General features: G+C 32.5%; 1 protein-coding gene across 1 annotated transcript; it reads left to right on the top strand.

The window, feature by feature from the left end:
• The first annotated feature begins 7,577 nt into the window (after positions 1–7,577).
• LOC118198935 (uncharacterized) lies at positions 7,578–25,986 on the top strand. Its single transcript, XM_085819068.1, has 2 exons — positions 7,578–7,812; positions 19,838–25,986. The coding sequence occupies exon 2, from the start codon at positions 19,846–19,848 to the stop codon at positions 20,248–20,250; it is 405 nt and encodes a 134-aa protein (XP_085675194.1). The 5' UTR covers positions 7,578–7,812; positions 19,838–19,845; the 3' UTR covers positions 20,251–25,986.
• The last annotated feature ends 300 nt before the right edge of the window (positions 25,987–26,286 follow it).

The following is a 26,286-nucleotide window of genomic DNA, read 5'->3' as shown; positions in this document are numbered from 1 at the left end:
TGTCATAGCAACACATTTGCCACTTTAAAACCATATTTTAAACAAGTTATATGCCACAAAATTAAGGAAAATCCACTATATCCCATCAAAAAATAATATTGTCTCTATGAATAAGTAAAAAAAAATTTAAAAAACATTACATTTCAGAACATGTCTTAGACAATTAATATTTAACCTATAACAACAATTAAGCACTCAGATTATAAACAAATTATTCACGTGACCATTATATGCCTATTAAAGCAATATATATATATGTGTGTGTGAGAGAGAGAGAGAAAATATGAAAGAAAACTAATAACTTTTATTTAGCTATAGTCCCTTTAATTTCTCATTTTAATTTGGCTATGTCACCTAGCTGAAAACTAAGGTGCGTCGTCTGGAAAACTAATCCGCATCACATCATCTTATTCATGCTACAATGCGGTAATCTCTTCTCCAATCGCAGTCCAGAATTTAAACAATGCAGACAACTCAATAAATACCCCTTGCTGTCATGCGCACTCACTTTACCTGCGTTTCTCTCTTTATAGTAAGGCATGTTGTATTCTTTCTCTATGTCGTGCATTCTCTGAAAGAATGTAATATGATACAAAAAACTGTGGGATAATTGTAACACACATAGTGATGCGAAAACGAGAATAGGTGTCCTAAAAATTAGTCATCAAGAAATTAAATTATGTCTTGTTATCTACGCCAATGTCTGCAAGTTCCTTCTTTTGCGTTATTATTAAATCTTTTGTATCTACATTACTTTCTAATCATCAAGTCATCTGCAAAATTATCATTCATATACTACATACATACATATATATATATATATATATATATATATATAAAGATATATATATATATATAAACTTGAAGCACCTAAATTAATTAGTAAACTGGTATACAAGCAAGGCAATTCATCTATAGTATAATAATTGCAACCATGTATAAGAGGTTTAACACAATATCAAAGCTAATCCGATTAAAGAAAGAATTCATTGTAGAATAACCCGAAAAATAAAAGTGCAAAAGGGAAAATATACAAAATTATACGAAAAAAAAAATCTCCTAATCTCCTTTTATTGAAACTCCAATTCAGAACTCATCAGGGGATGAGCATGTTAAAGTTAACCTGAAAAAAAGTTACAAATAACCTAAAAAGGATTTTTTAAGTTGGTTATCTAGAAACTGAACCACATGGTTATCAAACACACATGTCCGAATTTCAAGGATCCCACCAATGGGTGAGTTATTAAGACCGGAGAATACTAGTAATTTTACCTGGGTTCGAGCGCAGGCGAACGGGCTGGCTGCATGGTTGTTTCTCGAGGTTTTGTCCCATGTGCAATGTGAACACGAACCAGTTTCTTTCAAGAAGTCCTTTACGAAAACACCTCACTGATTAACAGAAATTTAAGAATGAACGACATCCGTGCAGAACATAGCCGACGACTGAAGACAAACATGGCAAGTTGCATTTTTTTCTGATGGCAAGTACGAGATAAAAACTAACAACATATTGGAAATAAAGGCAATGTTACCACCATTTTTGCGGAAGCATTTCACATGGGATTTGAAAGTTGGTGAAGGATAGATGAATTGAATTATTTGTTATGGTAGACTGCAGCGGGACTATCTGTCTAAGCGTACTTTGCCATACCCAAATAATCTGAGGATAAATCTGATTATACAGATTACTTTGTCAAAATCAAATAATCTAAAGTAAAAGGATCTAATTGCAGTCTGCTTCAAGAAGAGTCTAAACAACAAGGTTTCTATATCAAGTTGTCTGTATACAAGTGTTACTCAAGGGCAAAGATTGGTACTTTCAGGTTTTTGCCTATGGGTAACATTAATACGAGAGAACCAATTTTCCTTATACATTCTCTTTACGAAAGTGTCCTTCTTCTCGGAAGCTAGATGGTGTTCGAATCAATAAATAATCAACCAAAACTTGATAATAATCAACCAAAACTTGAAAATGAGTTCTGTTGTGCAAAACCATTGCCTCAAAACCCAGTGAATAAACTAGTTGCAGTTTTCATATTTGCTGGAGAAAATAAGATGAATATCAAACATTTTTGGATCTTGTATTTACAGGTCGTAGAAATTCGAAAGAAGGTGAAAAAGAAATTAGCATTACAATTGTATTAATCAGAAATTTAAAGCACGAACAAAATTCCATGACCATAAAATTTTCTACCCATCTCAAAGAATGATGTTGATGATTTTATCGCACGAAATGATTATTCAGCCATTCCATTTGCCACATTTGAAATTCCCTCAAGTTGTCAGTATTCAAAGGTCAGTGTCATACGCTCAAAAGTTGTGGGTATTTACTTAATTAATAAGTAATGTGAATAAATACATATTTAAAAAATAAATTATTATCTTCAAGTCCACAATCCAGTTACTGAAGAAACAGATCTTCTATTGTATGATAATTCATAATTTAAAAGTGGGTTTGCTTAATTTATTCCTAAGATTTATGATACGGTGTTTTGAACACATGGCAATAAAATTTTTAGGCAAGATATCGTGATTTCTTGACATATTAATTATTCGCGGAATTTTAGGAAAACTTTTTCTCGGTTTACATTGTCAATGGAGTATTTGGCAGGATATATATTTATATATGTATGTATGCAAAATTTCTATCATTAACTTTTAAAAAATGCAAAATACATTGCTGACAGAAGTCATAGTTTTTCGTTAGCATAATATAACGTGTAAGTAAACTTTTACATGCATTTAAATATAGATAATACTGGAAATTATGACTATATATTCTTTATTTCCAATGAACACATATGGGGTACTTTTATTTTTCTCAATGTGTTTGCTATGGGGAAAATGACCAGTATGCTGTCTCGCTAAAGTTATCTATTAATGTAATATTAATATATAACAACGTGAAAATCACATAGATGCAAAAATTGCATAAATGTCAAAAAATTGCAGAGATGTAAAAATAATTTGTTCTCTCACTTCTTATCTTGCCGCCCAGACGGTATGGTGGTTAGGGGAAGTCCATTGCGGTACCCAAGGGCCCGGGTTCTAATCCCGAAGAAGTCATGTATGTTTGTAAGTGTCTTTTCGGGCTGCTCTCCCTCAAAATTGGAGTGGAAGTAGAAGTTCAACCTCCTTGAGGCTCTGGCAGCCATTATTCTGTAAAATACATGTACAAGACAGCAACAACAACTTCTTACCTTTTGATTTACTGGTACATATTTTAAGTTATAGCTAATATTGAAATGCGTCTTAATGTTAAGTTTTTTATAAAAAGAAAAATAGCCTTTTAGTTAAAATTCTGGCTATGGTTTTTTTAAATAAATAATTACTTAAGAGGGCAAGAACTCAAATAATGAGTTTTGTTATCATCATCATTCTATCTCTATACTGACAAGCTCTCGGAAGTTTTAAGCTTTTTCTCATCTCTTAGCCAGCCCAAAAATCACTCTTTGATATAATCCTCAATAATAGAATAATGAAGCTACTGTAAAGAAATTGGATTAAGGAGAATTTTTAAATGCATTTTAATTGCGATATACCTCTTGAAATGTGTTAACTATAGTTAATTTTTTATTTATAGTTGACATAAAGAGGCTTACTTAAAAACAGTGATATTTTTAAGAATTTTTTTTATACTTAGTAAAAGGTACTAATGAGCATATTTGACAATAATGTGCATACAGAGAACGATTCATTTTTGCTCTTCATTTGATCCAAGGTCCTTTAGCCAACACCTAACTTTATTTAGCATTTAAGTCACTCTTGTTGTTAATTCTAAAGTTTGCCTGTTGAGGAAAATGAGAACTTGTTTTAGCCTTGATCTTCGACTTATATTTTCCTTGGAAAGGAAGTGGATTTCCCATAAGCCGCAAGGAAAACGAGATCCATGCATTTATTGAATCCACGAGAATTTAAAGAAGATTTACTGTTTTAATTTAAGCCTCACAGTAAATGAAAATCTCTTAAAATTTAAAATAAATGTTAAATAGTTTATATGTAGCACTCGTAGCACTTCTCTGAAACTAAAATGAAGAAAGCAGGCGCAAAGAAATCAGAAAAAGATGCTAATATTGCATTAAATTATTATTTTTTTTATTATTAATCAAGGATTTTCAGAATTTTTATTCAACACGTTCCGTTATCTTGTTGAATGAAAGATGAAAGAAACATTTTCTTTAAAATACGCAAATACTAATTATATTAGAATATAAGTGTATTGACACATTCCAGTGGAAGAATACGTTATTCAAAATTTGAGGTCTTTAGGCATCGTTGTTTTTTCACTGCGGGAAACATGCATACATTCATACAGATTCTTCATTATTTGATTTCTTTAAATACAATACAGGGAGATAATATTTGGTGGCAACAATTTGTAAAGTGATACGCCATTTATAGTAATTCAACGCAAAATACCGTTTCGAGACTAACGTCCGTTTCGGACTAAAAATAAAGACGAAAATATGTTCCTATTGTTTACTTAATCAAAGTTTCTCCCATTATATAAAAGTAGAACATTTCTGTAAAACCCGTAGTGAACTAAAATGGTTGAAAGCAAATAGTTTATGCAAAATCGAATTACATTTTATATAAATATTAGCTTACATGAAATGTATTTTTGAGATTTACCAAAACAAAATTCAGCAATCAAATCTTACGACATAACACCTAAATCTAAAAGAAAAGAAAAAAAAGCCGATATGAAAAGAAGTAGCGTTAAGCACAATATAACTGTTCTCTCAAAATCGAGGAGAGAGCAATTCTCGATAAGTCTAAGGAAAGGGTGGTTATGATGAAACGTTAGGTTTATTTGATTACAGCAAAAACCTAGAGAGTTATTTGCCTAAAGGGAATGATGTCTTCGCGGAGGACTTTCTAAGGGAAACTGGTTCGTATATACGTTACGCATGTGGAAAACCACGAAATCGTCCGTACAGCTAGCTCGTTCGTGGGATTCGAACCTCACACCGAGCTGTAAATGTTCAGCCACTTTACCGCTCGCTCTTTGGTGGGCCTTGGTCCGTTAGAAGAGGTCATTATAGATCGGGTTATCATTGATGCAAGAGCCCTAAAAGATGAAGAAAGGAAAAGAGATGATCATGATTTAAATCTGTTAGCTTCAACGGCTGTCTCACTTGTGTAGTCTCACTCGTAGTGCCAAAGATCGAATTTTGTCATCTGCTTTAGTTGAAGAGAAAGCATAACAAGTTACTCATAACCGCTTATAGACCTTTTTTATCATGCAGTAACTTAGTAAAAATTTAAAAAAATTCTGAAAAAATATGTTTTCTTTTACTATTTAAATCATAGTTTTTTTCAGTAACTGCACAGAGCAATTTCGAATGCCGTTTCCACATTTCACCGTTTTTTAACATGCAATGGCATAAACAATAAAAGTAACTCTCAAATATTTTAATAACTATAAATGTTCACTTTGCATTTATTGTATTATCGTTTCGTGGTTACAATTTTGTAACTTTGATTTCGTTTTAGAATCCAATGCTTGACTTTAATTTTGCTACAGGAGCTCAAAAATTAAGGATTTGATGTTAATACGATAGTGCTGCTTTTAAGTTCAGTAAAATACCGTTGATGTAGTGAGTCTTTATCTGTATTTTATTGCGTTTTCTCAGCTAAGAACCAATAAACATTTCGAAGCAATAATTGTTTGTTAACCAGAATTTCGCTTCCAAGTAAAATATAAAGTGCCATTTCACCTGGAAGAAATATTTGCTGCAATCCTCATTCTCAAGTGATCCAGTTGAAACGTGCTTGAATAAATAATATCTTGAATAATGCTTTTCCTTGTTTAGTAACTACCCAGGGGTCTACGTGGTATTCATTTATGATGAAGAAAAAAAAACCATACTAAGTTTCTCCCACATCACTTTGCACTTTTATCTTTAACATGTTTCTTCTAATAATACATGATTTTATGTTCTATATATCTTGAACTCCTCGCGGATTAATTCTTAAGTAGTAGGGAGATTGCAACTGTTTGACTTGTTTCAGGAGTTAAACAAAAACAAAATTAGACTAGGAAGACTAGATTACAATGACTTAAATTTTCACGATTTTTATATTTAAAAACCCTTTTAATATTTCATTAACTTTTTAAAACTTCAGTGGTTAGTTTATTGAAGAGTTAGACTTCAGTTTTTTAATGTTTTAAGGAAATTATTATCCTAAAAGGAATGTTAGTCCCGAATGGGATGTTAGTCTTTAAACGACATTTTGCGTCAAAACACTTAAATGCGTTGTATCACTTTTCGGGTTGTTACCACCAAACATTATCTCCCTGTTATGTATTAAAGGAAATTAAGTAATGAAGAATCTGCATCAATGTATGTAGTTTTCTCTTACTGTGTGAAAGCAACGGTACCTAAAAAGCCATCAGATTCTAAATAACGTAATCCTCCACTTAAACGTGGGCACCTGGAAGAACGAATGTTGAATTTTAAATTTGTTTCATTATCTATTTCATATGCGTAAAACCTTAACAAATTTTTTATTAACAAACTCAAGTATTTCAATCTTTCTCAACGAGCAGTGGAAATACTATAGGCAGAGAAGCATTTTTCTCTCTAGCGTGAGATGTTGAATCGAAAGCACCAAGAAAGTGATATTTAATACATAAAGTAAACATACAAATGGGTTAGTAGGAATGAGTGTAGCAACAAACTGGTAGACAGCGATCTCAAAAAGCATAAAAAACCTTAACAAACCCTTTTGGGCTGCCACTAAAATCTGAACATTTCAGATTTTTTTTAATTTGGATTTCTTTTAGTTTGCGAATCCACCTACAAGCCTTTCGTAAAATCCACTTTCTACAAAATGAGGATGACTGCATTTATTGCTTATCAAAATTTCATATACAAACTGAGAATTGGTAACAGCGACCTTACTTAAGAATAATGTTAAATTCAAACGAAGATGCGTTTGAAAGAAAAGAGTGTCTTTCATTCGCAGAAAATAAAAATTTACTGAACAATTGTTTTAAAAGTATAAGCTCTAAAATCTTCTTCAGTTTCAAGAAGCTGTAAGTTATGGAATAAACAAACAGATGGTTATCTCGTACTGAATTCGAACCTTTGTGTTTTATCCACTAAAAGTCTAACATAACGTCTACAAGACACACAAATGCATGCTATGATCCCATGTAAAAATAGTATCATAGCAAGATTTCCTCTCCACAATGTCAACGAACTCTAGTTTCACTACTGACATTTCATTTCGAAAGTATATGCTAGTCATCAACAAAGAGATGAAAGTATGTGTAATAAGGTCAACGAATGGACAATCTCAATTATGCATTTCTCTATCGACAAGAAAAAAAAATTATGAACATTTACACTCAAAGAGCCTTCTCGTCTTAGAAGGTAAAAGTAGTTCAAGCACAGCCTACAGCAATCCGGGAAACTAGTTCCTTTCTCTCTAGCAAGGAGGCTCCACAAGGGGCCAAATTTTAGCACCTTTAGATCCACCCAGGGTTAAAATATTTTCCAAGGTCATAAGATGGAAATGAACTAAGTGGGATCTAGATAGGAGAAATATGTCACTTATTAAATGCAAATAGCTTCATAGTGAAAAAACTGTTGTCTGTGCGACTCGAAAAGGCGAAGGAGAGGGAAAAGAAATCCGGCCCTCAAAATTTGTGGTAGAAGACCTAACAAGCACGTCTCAATGACCTAGAAAGTTCTGCGTTAAGTAGGCTACATATATAAAGCGTGGTTTTTGAACTTGCCCTTCGAGATCTACGATTCGAGTCTTAAATTTTGGATATACTTGAATAACAGTCGACAAATACAAGTAAGTTTACTCATTTTTTGAATTAATGTATAAAATAGACTAATAGACTGCTTATTAAATGAAGTTGTTCATGCAAATTATTGCATAAATTAAGCAGTACATATAGCTCAGTTTTTAACCCAGTTATTTTGTATAAATTATAATACTTCACAGACTGAATAATATCTTTAATACTTCAAACCGAAAGATTTTTTTCGTATGAAAGTCAGTAGTGTAATTACTTTAGTTTAAATATTAGTGCTTTATTGAAGTATACGGTAAAAGATAAAAAATGGCATCACTATCTTGCTACACTAATTTATTTACGCTAATTTTATTTTAGAAACAAGATCATTAATATCATAAAATTTTCGTTGTTCGACTGTGGCTGACTGTATGGTCCGAATCGTTAGAAAACGCTTATTTTTTCAAGGTCAGCTTTAACATTTGGGAAGTGTCATAAAGCCCATGGTACTACATAAGATATATAAAGTAGAAGAGGGCATTATGAGGTTTTAATACGATAGAAACAGTCGGTTTATGAACAGTAACGTGGCTCAGAACATTGTTATGATCGACGATGAAATTATTTATCCATTTTTCAGACGTTTTCTTCGTGTACAATTTTATAAGCGGCTTTATAATATTCAGAATTCATCGTAGAGTTTTTCGTACAAATTCAGCTAGGACACCTGAAGTAATTGAAACAATTTTTTTAAAATTTCTTAAATCACTATTCACATCATCATAATGCTTAATTTATGTTGAAACGCCTTTTTTGCACAAGTAGTAACTGGACGGTCTTATATGCCATTTATATAATGTCTGCAGCATCGCAATAAAATAATTTTAACATTTCATACATTTATAATATATTTTGAATAACTTTTCATGTGAATGCAATATTCACATGAAATATATTTATGGTTTATGGCAATAATAGCTAACTTCGGCTTCAGTTTATGAGAATTAATTTAAAGTGCGGCTGGCTCTGCGGACTATAGAATAAGTTTCATTAAGCCGGTATAAAAGCACTTCTTAAAATTAATTTTATTTATTATGCTTCGTAACTGAAGATAATTACAAAATATCCCCACAAAATCATCTCCTGACATTCCAGAGATTTCTAATTTAAGATAAACATCTGTATCCGAAATTTCAAAAAACCGTACAACGACTCTGTTCCTGCGACCTAGATCTTTGCCAAGTTTAATTTCCTCATGCCGCATAAATTTAGTTAGATTTTACATCCTGTGAATTTCTTCAAAAGGATTCTACTTCCGAAATTTATAAGTATTTTCTTCCTCCTTTCTGCGTGACTTCATGGTGTACTTGAAAGCATACTCGACACGTATTCAAAAGGTCCAGAGTTCGAGTCCCAGCGAAGGCATTGCTCATTTTTCACATCTATTTTAAAATAACTTAATGACTATAAAGTGGCACCCGAACTAAAAAAAGGCTTGTGGACAATAATTCGTCACTGTTAAGATTTGGCCGTTGTGTCCCTTAATATCGAGTCGCCCACTAAAAGAGAGAGTATATAAGTTTTCTTTCTCCTTTCCGCATATCTTCGTTTTGTAATTGGAAGCATCCTTGATGCATATTCGAGAGGTATTTGAGAAATACATAATAATAGATTTTTTTTGTATTTTTATATGTTTCTATTATTTTTAAAAAATCTTCTGGTTTGAATACAATTAATTGATGATTTTTATTGGGAAATTTTGGGATTTTTCTGGTTTGATTTTGTTTCTTTTATGCTTTTGCAAATCAGCTTCCAAATTTCTTACTTTTTGTCTGTATTATATCTATATATATTACTTTTTTGTCTGTATTATATCTATATAGATATATATGTTTATACCCATCCATCTATAAGCAGATATATGGCTATTATAGCTATATAATTGGATGTATTATGTTTATCTATATTCGTGTATTATATCTATATCTCTCTCTCTATATATAAATAAATATATTATATCTACATACTATGTGTATGTATTATATCTACATACTATATGTATGTCTATATATATGTATGTTAGATTTTGCGGATATTCACACAATCCAATATCGGTTTGAAATGCTTTATGTGATAAAGATAATGATACTTTAGAACATTTCTTCCAAAATCATACCATATATAAGGAGATACTGGTTGGGCCACTCATGCACCGGTAAGAGGTACTAGGAGATACAAAACATGAATGCCAAAATGGCGAGCTGGTATAATCCATTACCTGTAACCATTTAGGGTGGACCTCTTTATCGCATGATCTCGTGGAAATTGAGAAGATGTAGAAAAAATCATTATGCTTAAGGAAGCAAACATTTGAGTTGCACTTAAAGTATTTGTAAATAGTATATAATTCTAGCAAATAAATGCGAAGAAATAATAACAGCTAGAAAGATTTACCACAGTTAAGTTTCATTTTGCAAACAGAGAGTAAACTAATTACGTTGAGGAAGTGTCACTTACTTTGATACATAACTGAAATCTTAAACAAAAATATTTATTAAAATATTATAAAGAAAAAAGTGCTAGGATGAATACAGTCGATGGAGTACAATATATTGTAAATGAATAATTATAGGTAATATGATATAAAAAAGACATAAGTTGCTATGTAGTCTATGATGCGAAGGTTTCGGTTGTCTAAGGGTTAAAGAAGTTGCGGTCGTATCTCTTCTGTATTGCCATTGCCAAAGAAGTTCTTTTTATGTATAATAATAACAAATCAGTGTCAAATCTCTTAGAGAGTAAGGATGTACCAGTTCTGCACAGCACATTTTGAGGAAAAGAACAGCAGTTTGTCTTTCTTTGATTTAAAGTAGAAATGGAAAATATGTTCAAGAATTCCTAAATCATTTCATAATATGCGTATGCCAAACCTTTGTTACTGCTGCATCATAGTTATAGGTGGCCATATTCCTTTTAAAGAAATCGAACTGATTGGATATTAGTATTTCTCATCCGTCCTTCACCTACGCTCCACTCCAATACTGAACCTTTTTTTAACCCTCCCTTCAAAAAACGATGTTACTACTGTTTACGTTTGTTCTAGAGTCTGAGTTATTATCTTGTTCTGAGTATCGGGAAATAAGTTGTAGCTTGTCATATTTGTCTTCATTCACATATAGCACTCTGAACTTGTAAAACTCCTTACGTTTTGAGCTCATCCTTAAGATTTTGTGAGTTTATTTCTTAACATTTTAAACGTATATGATGTATTTTAATCAATGATTATGTTATAGTTATTTGCATAAGAATCATTCTAGTATCCGGAGTAAATGTTGCAAATATTATTGAAATATATTACGTATTTCATTTATGAGCTATGAACAAACTGGAGTGATGCATGATGCCTTAATATCGCCGCATGCTCAAAAAAGGGTGTCACGAATTCCGTAATAGTGCATGAAGCATATAAAAACTGAAATGACTAGTATTGCGCTGTGTTGTTGTTGACTGACTGATTTATATTATTATGAGTAATATTTAATTGTAGAAACAGTAATTATATTCCATGTTTTTGCTCAAATAGGATAAAACAGCATTTTGCTTTGTTACTAAATCGTTTTACAAAATGAAGCATAACATTTTTACTGTATTTGTATCTATGAACAAAAAAAAATGATTCATGAGTGTCTGTAACAGTTTGAATACAGTCTTTATTCATGGGTACACTTATTTCGTTTTGGATGAAAATCGCAACAGCTGATGTACTGAGAGATAGCTTTGATTGTTTAATCATGAATGAATGATGTGGGTAAAAGTGAATGATTCGAAACCAGGAGTCTAATCAGTTTCTGTTATATCACCTTAGAAAATTTGAGCATGCTGAGCTCATCTTACCTATTGGGAAAAACATCTGTTTTACTTAATCGAGTTTTCGATTATTTAACAATATAGTAACCAATTATTATCCCATTTTATCCCAAAAGTTCTCCCTGTTTGATGTAAAAAATTTTTTAACACCTAAATTACCTACAATGTGTCATTAACTATCGAAATTTCCTAAAATTGTATTGATGTTTTCTCCCACATAAAACAATCTTGCTTTGTAACAATTGAAAATAATTTTGCTTTGTACCCTCATCTCCGAATTCTAGTGTTTAAAACCGAGTAACATGTTTATCTCGAGACGGTAATTACGATTTTTCCATTTTGAGACTTATAAGCCTCTTTTGACAGTGCTTAAAATATACGTAAAATATTTTTCATGTTGAATAACCTTCATTTAAAATGACACGAAATTAAACTGAATTTTATTAACGAAAGCATACAGAATATTAACGCGCAGTTAGTTGTAGAAATGTTCAAATTTATTGAAATACAATTCATATATTATAATAAAATACAATTTTAAAAGGCTTAAATTTGAGAATATACCATATATTAATTATATAAATGGATAGTTGTAATAATTGAGACATTTATTTATTTTCAAATGGATCAGTTTCTTCTTCTTCAGATCTTTACTCTAAAATAGTCATTTTCTGGTCTTTTCAGTCAAACTTAAAGTTATATTGCATACAAACAATTATTATATCTGTTTCCTACGACTGAAATAAATTAAGTAAAATTTATCGATAACTATTCAAGTAAGTTGTAAGATCCAGAGGCCCCAACTTGTCAGCAAACTGTGGTAGTGACTGCTACTAAGTGTGAATGTACACAGAAACGTAAGAAGAGTTTAAAGCCCTTTTTATTCAACTTTTAAAATAATAGATGCGTCCACTTGAGGCTCACAAACTACGCCAACCTGGCGGTTTAACTGAAACAGACCGTAGAACTGAAAAAAATAATGACTGGATGAATAAATAGTGAGATCGCTATCCACGAGGCTCTGAGATCTTAAACTAACCTAACCGCGTTCTAACATTACCTCTGAGATTCAGCGAGCTTACAGATTAAGCAGTTGAAAGACCTAGCAAAATCTGCCGAGCTAGGCACACAGGCCGACACGCGCTGTTCTAAAATTTCTACCGAGCAATATTCACATTCGCGATTCAAGTAGCACACCTACAATCTCGTTTCCTTCCTATTTAAACTCAACTTACTTCCGCTAAATTTGAATATACTGTGCGCTCTACTACAATTTACATACTCTAGCATTGGCAATTCTAGGGAAAGTAAAGGCTAGACAGGAAAGATAACTTAAAATAAATGTTAGTTAAAATAAATATAAACCCTACAAAGTGATGGATTAAAAGTAATAGGTATTCAGTTATTGAACCTGAGTCTATCGTGTTCAGTTAGTTATCCTGAGAGATAGAAGTTTGATTTTCAATGCGAATAAAGGTACTAATTTGAATGTTTTATGCATCAACTATCTTAATAAACAAGCAAGTGAGGATAACGACTATGTGGGGATATATGAGAATTTTTATAAACACCGTGTTACGTTTGATTTGGAAACTAAGAACTAACGAAACATGCAATATTTAAATTATTAATTCATTTACAGTTTCATTTGTAAATTAGCTGCCCAAACGAGAAACTGGTTAGTGACACTGATTGCCATACCGAAGGGCCTGAGTTCGTATCCCGGGTGAAGACATGGATATTTGTAAATGTATAGTGTATGTGCAGCATGAGCACTCAAAATAAGCTTCAGCAAAAAGACCAATCTAGAGGTTAGTATCAGAGGAAAAGGAGTAGGAGACGCTCGGAGCTTTGCCCCGGTAGGCTGTCCTTCAAAATTTGAGCAAAACTGAGCAAAGTCGGACTGTCACCTGCATGTTGCTCAAGGCTCTGGCCCACGACAGAGACAAACTAGTACTCTTTGCGACGATAATAATGCTTTGACTTGATCTGCTACAGACAAATGAGATCAGTAACAACAACAATATGTAAATTATAGTACACCCGTATTGCAGGAAGTAAAGACAATGGAGAATAACTCAGCATTTAGAACTTCTGCCATATTTTACATGTTTTCTTTTGCATAAAATATTTTTCTTTTATAAGTAATAACTGAATAGCTTTAAAAACACAAAATTTAGTCTTTTGTATATTATTAATAAAACAATTTTACTTGTTATTAAAATTAAGCAAAATCCAGCTTTGATTGACAAAACCATTTAGAGATAAGCTCCGTGTTTTCTTTTAGGTTTGCATGAAAAAAAAACGCAAGCGAATATCAAAGGTAACATTGCGAACTAAAGTTTTGCCTAACTTTTATAGGTAAACAGCTTCATCTGAACCAAATTGCATCAACTAAAGGCAGAATTCTGGACCATTTTTAAGTTCGAGTTAGTAAGCGAATGTTCGATTTACATTATTTTTTATTCCACCGACAACTCTTTTCTGATGAATAAATTCGCGAACAGAGTCGGCAAAAATAATTCATTCATCAAGGAGGAGGAAAAATTTCAGAGATTATAATTTTTGTAATTAAGTTGTTGGAAATTTTTTTTAGAAATCACATTGGCCTTTGACAGTAGGGAAATTGCATACCATCATTGAAATTTAGCTTCAAGTCACGTTGTAGACTTTCAGAAACGCTATCTAAATATTTGCCTTATATTTTTACAATACCTTAGCAGGTTTGAAAGAGATCTTAACTTCCTCATTTTGACAGGTAATCTGCCAAACTTAGTAACTCGTGTCAGAGATAAATACTCACAGTTCTGTAAATTTATAGAGGTCAAAGAGAAGTTCATAGCCTTGAGAATGGAATCTAGGACTCAGACGTTTTAGGTTATCGAGCATCCGCGTTTAAGCATAGTTTTGGACCATAGTATAGTATAGTTTTCGATTTATCTGACCGATAAAAAATTAGATCATGTTTTTCTTCTATTTGATTTCTGATGGGATTTAACTTATATCATTCAAAAGTCCTTTTGTCGGAATTTAATTCAAAATTTAATTGGAAGCCTCATAGCGATTCTATAACATAAAAATGCAATTTATGTAACTTTAATGTACAAATACATATGCTGTTATACCACTTTAAAGAATTTGTCAATATTGGTTAAGAGAATACTAATAAAGAGATGTGAAGTTGTTAAGTGTGGCAAATTACACAAAGCCTACACTACAAGGAGGACGATGCCTTAATAACTACAAAAAAACTGAGCTGGTTGCACTTAACCATAATAAATAGTATATCAGTCCATGAGCATAGGATTAACTACCATGTACTGAAGATATATTTGCTGACAGGATCTTACTGCGTAATTAAATTTCGTGTAAGCCGATGTTTGTTGCACTTTCATCTTTATCCGATGACTAAGCTACTACTTTGTTTGCTGAGGTATAGTGAATTGGTTCACAATATGTACATCACGTTAAGCTAGTTATAATCTAATCTTTTAATAAAATATGCGCACTGTACAGGCAATTCTGAAGCCGATGTTTGTTGCACTTTCATCTTTATCCGATGACTAAGCTACTACTTTGTTTGCTGAGGTATAGTGAATGGTTCACAATATGTACATCACGTTAAGATAGTTATAATCTAATCTTTCAATAAAATATGCGCACTGTACAGGCAATTCTGAAACAAATGCATGTTTGGATACTTTCAATTATTCGGACATTTTCTCTTAATCCTTGTAAATATTTAAAATTTTGATTTTAATTCCAAAATAATTATTGGAGACGGTCAAATAACTTTTGCAAGTATATTCTATTAACAACCCAATCCAATAGCTTTGCTTCTGGCACGTAAGTGAATTGAAATCTGAAGAATCTTTTACTTTCATATTACTGTTAGAGATATTTGCATAATTTTAAGTCGGTTTGATTAGCTTTTTTTTTTAATACAGAATATAAATCTATGATTTTACTAATAACAGTAACAGTGTTAATAAAATGTAACTACTTTGCTAATTCATGAATTTCTATGCATATAAACATGTCGCTTTGTTCAAAAAAATCACAGGAAATGTGCATGATATTTGCAGAGATTAAATTTGCAGCCATAATATATTCTTTATGGAAGAAATATATAAAATTATGCACTTTCTACCAATAAATATTTGGACACCTATGATAGAAACGAAAAACAAATTTTATTCATATTATATAAACAAATTCATATTATATAAAATTCATATTATATAAAATTCATATTATTCATATTATATAAACAAATTTTATTCATATATAATTTTATTCATAATATTATAGCCTCTACAAGCAGCAATTACAGCTTCAATCCTTCGAGACATGCTTTCTATAAGTCCTTGTATAACTGCTATTGAAATTTCCTTCCACTCGGCTTGGGGAAAACATTTCAAGTTCCTTCACCGATATTAGACGGTTGTTGCACCCCTTAATTTGGTGATTCAACTCGTCCTATATGTTCCCGATGGCGTTCAGGTCTGGGCTTTGGACAGGTTAGACCATTGGTTAACCCCATTGTAACCATACCAATCCATGGTGGACCTAGCAACATGACAGCTGGCGATGTCATCCTGAAAGTAGCATGTGCCCAACCCATGAAATTGCCACAATGTAGGAAGTACATTCCAAAGTAGCAAATGACATAACAAAGACGTTACCACGACCACTTTGCAGCCTCTCGGACCAGGTTCTAACGTTTCTGCTACGTCATGTGCTATTTGGATTGCCATCCAAAATAGTCCAAATTATGCATCGATATTCAGTTTATCATGAATTGTGACCAATGATTCAGTCTTTATACCAGGAGAAACACTCTCAGATCACGATTCCACATCCGCCAAATTTTATTATGGGCACTATGCATTCTGGCAGAAGGCGTTCTCAGGAAAACCGCCAGACCCAGACCTTGCCATTCGAATGGAAGATGTTGAACCTTGATTCTTTGCTGTAGAAAACACGTTTCCACCAATCAAGTGTTCATTGTCGGCGTGCTTTGCACCACTTTAACCGAGCAGCGCGGTTGAACGTTGTGATCAAAGGCTTATGGGTAGCAGCACAACCATGAAAATCAATCAGATTTGCTTTACTATGGATGGTATTCATTGAAACACCATTTCCGGTTGCCTGTTGAAACTCCTGGAGTATATATGGGCCATCGGTTGGGTACCATACTGGATAGCTCCCGTTTTCTGGATAGCTCCCGTTGGTCCGTATCTCCAAGTTTCGCTGGTCTGCCGACTCGAAACACATTACGATAATAACATACGATCATTCCACGACTGAATCACATAGGCCTCGGTCGAATTTGCGTAATTTAGCTCATTTAGCCCTTAAGTATCGGCCATTTTTGTGGTACCCGACGATTAAACTTTTCTCGAAATCTGAAAGCTTTGCACTTCATGCAGTGGCATTAGTGCATATTCTATGCCATTAATGTCACTGACTTCGCATTACAGCCAAGCTTGCTTTTCATTCTTTGCATTTTGTTTCTGATATTTAAATATTAACGTATTTTAACAGCTCATTGAAGCTAAGCAAGTAATGTAAAACATAAAGCGAATTTATTTGAGTTGATTTTCCTACTCAGAGCAGCTCCTGCTTAGAGATAAATCTGCTAAAACTCAGTTTTTTGCTTGTTGATTCTACGGGGTTAACATTTTAGGACACTTCAAATTATGTAATTTAGCTCAACATCAAATATATGTCAATTCAAAAGAGTCATTCTTCTAATTATTCCAGGAATGTGAGAAGTACTCGAGCATATGTAAGTGTTCCGATGGACATTACTTCGAAGAGGGTGTGTAATAACATTTCCAATAGAGCTTTAGCCACTTTCTGCGAAAACTTTGAATGTTGGATTATCAACTAAGTCAAACCATAACATTCATGAAAAATTCCAAATAGATATGAGAGAAGTATAGCTTAACTGAGATAATGCAATCTGAAATTTTATGGAATATAATCAGTTCGCTTAAGCAATACTCGTAGATTTTAGAATTCTTATTTTCCGGAAAGTTTAATATGAAAAATATTTACGTGTGATCTAGAATATTTCTTCTGTTTCATTCAAGTTATCACTTTATAAAATTTATAAGTAAGGTAACAGTTTCACAGCGAAATAAACGAAAATTGAGATAAAAAGATCCCTTTGTTGTTCATTGAGGTTTTACGTGCAACACGTATCTCACTATATGCTGTAATGACGGGTTGATTTTCCTCAAGCTAACTTTTTATGCTATAACTGTTACATCTTTCTCGATTACTGCATTTATGTAGGAAACAATATTGACTGGATAAGCTTAATTTTTCTCCAATTAGTATGCTACAATCTTTACATAACCACAGCATACCTCTAATAATGATTTTAGTATAAGTTATTAAAGTAACGTTTAGATGTTATCATAAGACTTTTTCATGTTCGAAACATAAGTTACAGATGTAGAAAAATATTATTCACATGCCTTTAAATTAATATGAAAAAGTCCGTGAAAAGTTTCCAGTTTCCTGAATTATATGACCGTTTAAAGTCACTTGTCAGAGCTTGATGATAACGTTTAAAGTCACTTGTCAGAGCTTGATGATAATGGCAATATCATGTTTACTCAAAGTTAACAAAATTTCGTTCTGTTATTTCGTATGGATACCGTGTTCTTTACATGTAAGTAATTATCATGACATGCGTATAATTCTATTTCACTTAAAACTGTTATTCTATTAATTGGGCATTTTCGGCTCGAAAATATCATTTACTCAAAAAACAAGTATGTTTCTCAAAAATAATGAATGAGATAAAAATTTGTAAAGCAAATTTCGGCATAAAGGAGATCTAAATTATATATGAAATAACGGTCAGTTTTGTGTGCAGAATTTTGCTGAAAAATAGAATTGTCAGGGCTTGAGAATATATTTTATGCTGGAAATCATTTTTGAATACAAGTTTGTCAGTGTTATTCATAATACTTTAAATTACTTCTTTTGTTTCATACGCATTGTAGAGTCTTCTAGTATGTTTTGGAATCATACACTGTAGACCCTACTGAAAAGGCTAAAGAGCAAATTCTCGATAGGTCTTGTAAGAACAGATAACTGCAGAAGAAGTTTTAAATAACCTTTTTATTTGAACTTAACAGAACGCACTCACTTGGTGCTCACAATCTACCACTACTTAACAGAATAAGGTGCACAATCACAATAACGTAATATTGGCTACACGACTGGCTCTTTCGTTATCTCTTCAGTTTTAATAAACTGCCTAAATCTATTCATTAATGAGTTGAAATGTTTGTTAAATTAATTTGCTTTTTCTAAAACTTTGTTGTTGTCTTGTCCATATTACATGGAACAATGGTTGCCAGAGCCTACTCCGAGGTGAGGTTGGACTTCTATTTTCCACCCCCAATTTTGAGGGAGAGCAACAGGGGGTTCCGAGGGTCTTCTATTCCTCTCTAATCCCCCGCCAATTCACATGAGAGAACTTTCGGCTCGCCGTATATTTAGAGTGCCGTCATGCCGCACCGACACTATACATTTACAAACATCCATGTCTTACTGGGGATTCAAACCCAGGCCTTTCGGTACGTAGTAGGCTCCCCTAACCACTTCCAGGTACAGATATATCCATGCAGAATTGGTTACTAACATGCAGTTGGTTACTAATTCTTCATGGATATATGTATACCTGGGTCGGAAGCCAACTCACCGGTTTACCTCCCCTAACCACTATACCGTCTGGGCGACATTGTAAAACCTTTGAACTGATCAAAAGTAATCCACAGCAAAAAGGGCTGAGAAACTTTAATCTGCATATCTGCTTGCTAACCTTTTAATAACATGTAAGTTGCAAATAATAAAAGTTGCAAATAATAGAAGCCAAGTAATTAAAGTCTGCAAGTAATAAAAGTTGATGTAACTGTAAGTAAGTAGGACTGATACATTCACTAATAGACTGTCCTACGCCGGATTAGGTAACATCTGATTATTTACTACTGACAGAAACTCATTTGTGAAACTCTGGAAAGTTTTAGTCAATTTATAAAAGTAATTACTAATCTCTATAATAACAACACAGGTACGTTTGTGAGCGACCAGTGCTAGAATCATCTTCGTAAAGGAAATTTTACAACTTTAACTTTTTGTAAATACATAATGACAAATCATTTTCTCATCATTTTTTTTTATTTATTTCAGTTTCAACCATGCATCGGGGAATTTTTATATTTTACTGCCTTGTTCTCCTCACAACAAGTCTGGTAGCTTCCAAGAGTTTGAATCGTGCAGAGAGGGATATCCAAGATATGGCTAATGTAGCTGCCACCGGAAGACAACTTGGCAGTGGACTTAGCGCACTGGGAACACTTGTATCTCCCTTACTCTTTCTCATGGGAATGGGGTCCTTCATATCCATGTTGCCTCAAATGTTTCAGACCGTTCTTAGTGGTGTCGGTTCCAATCTTATTCAGTCTTTCACTGGAGCTGCTTCAGGCGGTGGCAGCTCTACTCGCCTGAAGAGGGATCTTATGAATGAGGACGATATCTTGAAAGAAGTCGAGAATAGACTCAATCTTGCCGTTATGAAATATGAGAGACCTATGAATGCTTAGCAAGAATTCCAAGAATTGGCATTTCCGAATAAGAGAGAAAAACATTCTGGCGGGCCAGTTTGGATTGAGTTATGTGTAAAACTCCAGCAAATCATTGCCTATTTTATATAGCTGCCATAAATTGAAGAGTGCAATAAGTTGATGTTTTGTCTATTTCATGATTGAGTTATAATTCATATATGTGTTCATATATTTGTGCCGAAAGAGAGTTCATTGATTTCTATATAATAGCTCTGTACTTCACAGAAACTTTGCACTGAATTCAAACTGAATATATTAAAACTGAAAGTATTATCTAAGTTATGGGAAGTTTGAATGAACTGATTAGTTTACTTTGGAACGAGGGAGGATTAAAAAATATTCCACACTGTTTTTGGCAAAACTAATTCTGTTTCTCGTTCAACATTTAATATGGCTGTAAGATATCATGGATTTCATGCAAAAATTGTGACAGTATTGGTTTGTAATTTAAGCTTAAGAAAAACATATGCATAATGAAAATACATGTCTTAGATGATTTTTAGCATAAAAAACGAAATTTTCGAAACCTTTTTTCCATAACAACATCAGTTTAAATATATCTTGTTTTGGGTCTGTGAACGATCGACTGAAAGTTTTCAAATAAACTGAGGTTTGTCAAAAGATAAAGCTTATATTTTGATCGCTTTCTGGAAAACATTCCAGGTACTACTCAGGAAAGAAATTGAAGATGGTCCCTGTTTAATTTATACTACGTAAACAGGCTTACACATTTATGTTAGTTCGCGTGGGAGAATCCAATGTTTCAATTCAGCTAAAATTGTCTAATCAGTCGTCTGCAGGCGTCATTGCTTTGATATAGTCTTTGATAAATAAGATAGTCTAAATCTGACTCCACTGTGGAAGAAACGTATAGCTAATATTCGTTCTTAAGATAAACATTGTAGTTTCTTTGCTTATATGCCGTATTTGGTTACAGCTCAAGAGATAAATGAAAGTAAAATAAGTGCGTATGGGCATCGTTTCTTGCTTCTCCCCGGAAGTATGTGGAATGATACTCAATCTTAACTTTTGGAATTTTATACCCTGTCTTTCGTGAAATACTATCGGATTGTCCGGAAAATAATGCAGGTTTTTGGAATTGTTTATCTTTCCTGTATAATTTTAGCAACAAAAATATTTTGAATTACATTATTTTATATATTATTTTGATGCTCTATTTTCGCTCTATATTTTTATAATATTCATTTTGTTCCAAAATGATTTTAAAAATTATTTACTGGGTGTTTTTGTTTAGATGATAAAACGGGATTTTCGGAAAATTTACATTTATGAGTACAAGCTAGGCCGCAGCGCAGCACAAACGGCTCGAAATGTCAACGAAGTATGGCGCGAGAAAAGTGTGTGTGAATCTACAGTTCAACGGTGGTACCAAAAATTTCGCCGTGGAGAATTTGAAGTGGAAGCTGAAGAGCGTCGTGGACGCTCTTCAGCTGTTTATGACGACCATTTGAACACATTAATTGAAACAAACTCGTGCACAACTGTTCAAGAGCTTTTGGTGAGCAAAACAACGATTTCTGATCACTTGAATCGTATAGGAAAGTCAAATAAGCTCGATAAGTTGGTGCCTCACAAATTGAGCGAAAATTAAAAAAAATCGTCGTTTTGAAGCGTCGTCTGCTCTTCTTCTCCGCAACAAAACGACCCTTTTCTTCATCGAATTGTTACGTGCGATGAAAAGTGGATTCTCTATAAAACCAGCTGCATTCGGCTCAGTGGTTGGACCGAAGTCAGACACCACAACACTTTCCAAAAACAAATTTCTACCGAAAGAAAATTATGGTGACTGTATGGTGCGGCCGGTCTCATCCACCACTGCTTCCTAAATCTGGGCGAAACGATTACGGCAGATAAGTACTGTCAGCAAACCAACGAAATGCACCAAAAGTATGCAACGCATGTGCCCGACATTGGTCAACAGAAAGGGGCCAGTTCTTCTCCACGACAATGCTCGCCCGCACTTCGTGAAACTGACTTTACAGAAATTGAACGAATTCTTCCTCTTCCGCCATATTTGCCTGACCTCTCGCCGACCGATTAGCTCTTTCTCAAGCATCTGGATAACATTCTGCAGATAAAATGCTTCAGAAACCAAGGCCAAAAACTCCTTTAACAACTTTATCCCATCCAGAACTCCATAATTTTAGTCTACCGGCATAAATAAACTTATCTCATTGGCAAAAATGCATTGATTTGGTTGGTGCTTAGTTTGATTAATAAAATTGCTTTTGAGTTGAGTTATGATACTTTAAAAATATAGGTTAAAATCCTGCATTATTTTCCGGACAACCTAATAGATAATTTTCTTTCTTTAGAAGAAATCAACAGTCAATATTGTTTTGTACATCTTGAAATGAAAGTTATTATATAATCTTGAAGTTATTATAGAATGTTTATGAAAAATGCATGAAAATGTTTTTGTTATTTACATGAAATGTAAAAGAACTATTTTTATACCCATTTTTATTAAAACATTCTTCAAATGCTCATTGAGTTTAGATAATTAAAATAATAATTGCAAAAACTTCGAAAAATGAATTTTGTATAAAATTCGAAGGTTAGCATAAGAACCTGGGAAAAGTCAGAGCAATTTAAAAAGTTTCATGTGTTTTATTTTATCATGTATGACCTCAAAAATGTATTCAGATGCATTCAAATGCTATAAAATGCAACAATCTCAGTATCGTGCAATATATTATGAAAGCAGTATTATGAAATATCCTAAGAATAAGGAATCCTCTGCAAACATTTAATGATTCTATATCGTTTAGCCTTTGCAGTGCAGTGTAAAAATTTTTACATATATTTGTCATGCTATGCAATGAAAATTTATGAAAATAAATGACGGTAGAATTATATTTTTAAGGAATTATAATATAAAATGACTTTCATTATTTCGAATAAGAAGGAATTCGCTTATCCTAATTTAGAGAGAAAATAAATTTTCATCAAACCTTTTTATTTATTGATAATCGTTTTTCTTTTGTATTATTAATCGAACATATATAAATAAAAAGCTAAGAAATCCTTAAAATGGTATATTATTGTCAAGTTTAATTTCGTCTTTGAAATGATTTCCATAAAAATATTACGTTCAGGATTTTCTTGATGTGTATGTATATTTTTATAAAGAAACATGAAAAAAATTAACTGGACATGAAATAAAGTGTTAGACATTTTCAATACCAAAGTTTTTAATAATTTAAATAAAAGACGTGCAATACTTTGAACTGGTAAATGAGCATTCAGTTAAAAATCTGTAAATGAATCATTAAATGTTTAATTTACAGTTATTTAACTACGTTGTCATTTTTAACTTGCTTAAATTGTTATATGTTACAAAGGCTGTTCGCACACTTTTTAGACGATTTTCATTGTATTTATAAAAATATTTCATCTAAAAGTTTTGTGTTTTAAATGTTCTAATTGATAAAAACCTTATTCCGCATTATTTTTCTATACCGTAATGTTCAGTACAATGAAGCCTTCAAGCCTGTTTTAGTATCAAAAGAGGTACGAGTATTTCATCCTATTCCACTTCAACAGCTTTCCAAAGTCCAAAGAGGGTTCTAGGTCGACGTTCGAACAATTCGATTTTTAAAAGTCCGCAAGCGCAAAAATCCGCGATTCACGAGATTTAGTTGGGATATGAGTGAAGGGCCTTGATACCCGTTTCTAGTTCCATTTTTTCCAGCAAATGAACAGTAGATTTTGACGTGTGGCTGCTTGTTTTGTCTACTCATTGATGGCACTATGAATAAGAGAAAGTGCTTCATATTTAAAAATTGGGTATAAAATATATTCCTGATAATATGTGGAATTGATCTTAGGAACTGTATTCGAATTATAAATCCCAATATGTTTTCATATCATCTCCACGCCATTTTTAATAAACTTTTTAATATTGTTTTCTTTTCTTTTTCTAAAATGGAATAATGTAAGGAGGCATAGATAAACCCGCCACAAAAGTGATCGTACACCAAAATATTTTCGTAAAATTTCTGCCACTTTTTTATTTTGGTGATGTTTAAAAATTCGCTTGGTTTATTCTTTGCTTGCTTACTTCGTTATATTTTATTTAATATTTAAAAATGGGTTGTAGTCGTAAGAAATATCTATATATAAAAAATAAAAAGCTTATTCTTTCTTTCACAAAATCAATGGTAAATAAGCCCGAAGCCTATTGGAACCATATCTTATGTTCAGATGAATGCAAATTTAATGTTATTGGTTCGAATGAACATATAATTGTATGGGAGAAGAAAAAATGAGGAACTTAATCCCGAGAACTTGTTTGGAACAGTAAACCATGGCGGTAGAGTTGTCCTTGTGTGAGGGTGCGTGTCAATATTATCATTAAGTAATTTGGTATTTATTGATGGCATAATGAACCATGATCTTTATTCAAATATTTTAAACGATAATTTAAAATTATCCGCCCCAAATTTGACTCTTGGAAACTTTATTTTTTATCAGGATAATGATTTTAAGCACACGGACCGCAAGTTTCGGCTTTGGTGTTGCTATAATTATCCACAAGTTCTGAAAATACCACCTCGGCTGAGGCGAAATGCAGATGGTACCCGCGGCCTTGGGTACCCGCGGATGACGCTAACCCGGTAGAACATAAATAAACGAGTTTCGAATCCATGAGAGTTCCTAATAATTTTCACAAGGGAAAATAGTAAGCAATAATATGGCAACAGTACGTTATTTAGGTGCACACTAGACTAGAATCCAATAGAATACATTTGGAGAGACTTAAATATGAAGATACAACATAAAAACGAAAACCGAACTAAACATAGGAATGATGGAAGAATGGAAGAACACTGATGCACATATTACAACAACAGAAAAAAAAAAAAAAAAAAACTGGTGAATAATCTTCTGTTACTTTTTTATTCCTGATTCTCCCCCCCCAAAACCCTTACTATGTTCATAAAATAACTCATGTATTTTGCCAAGAGAAATTTATAGGTATTATTAAAAATTATCATTTTCAAATATTAATTTTTATTAATGTATAAAGTAATATTTCATTGAAACATGCAAGCGTACGAGCACTTTTGGAAACCACTGTATTGGAACAATTCTTCCACTTGAAGCCAAACTTTGTTGCTTTTTTCCTTACGTTTTGACAATATTACAAATCGTAGCTTTAGATATCGAAAAATTGTGGTTTTTCACATAGTTTTTTAATAACTAGATGCGAATAATTTTCTTCGACAAAGAGCACAAACATAGCCTTCCATCCAGTGCTTCTTTAAAAGCTCCATTTTGCATGAAAACAAAACTGTGAAGTGGCAGACGATAATTTATACCTTCAAAAATATAGCTGTAATTAAAGAAAACTTTTCATGTAGAAAATTTTATCTTATTGCAAAGCAAAATCGTCGGAAATGTGCGAACAACTTCTGTATCTTATACCCGTATTTTATTATATAACATCTTTAGACAGAAAGAGAGCAAAAGTATTAAAATATGCTGATACGTATTAAAATATTCATTAAGTATTAAAATATAAATGTATGTACGTATTAAAATATTCTACTAAATGTTGTGCATTCTAAAATATTCTGATATATGTTGTAATAGTACTTACAATATTAGTTATTTTGTATATTACAGTTATATTCTGTTATTTCATCATATTAGTTCAAGTGAAATAAATGCGTGTAATTTTATCATAAACGTTGTTTAACTGCGTTACAAGTATGCAACAGAAAACCTTCTTAAGCATAACACATAGTTGAGAAAAAAACGGCAGAAAATAAATTGTTATTTTATATATATAACGAAAATATGATACTGAATTTTGCTTAATTTATAAGACAAACCTAAATTTAACCTACAATTTTATGCAAATTTAATAGAATAATATTATATATAAGTCAAATAAGAATGGGTTTTAATATGGTTATATATAGGGGAAAAGGGATAATTTCCGAAGAAAGCATTTATCAAAACTAGGCAGTGTAATTAAATTATATC

The sequence above is a fragment of the Stegodyphus dumicola genome, chromosome 6 (genome assembly GCF_044657685.1).
Source record: "Stegodyphus dumicola isolate Sdum_Otavi_A_Nest chromosome 6, ASM4465768v1".
Classification (NCBI taxonomy): domain Eukaryota; kingdom Metazoa; phylum Arthropoda; class Arachnida; order Araneae; family Eresidae; genus Stegodyphus; species Stegodyphus dumicola.
The sequence above is the reverse complement of the archived record's forward strand: the minus strand, read 5'-3'. Positions and strand labels throughout refer to the sequence as shown.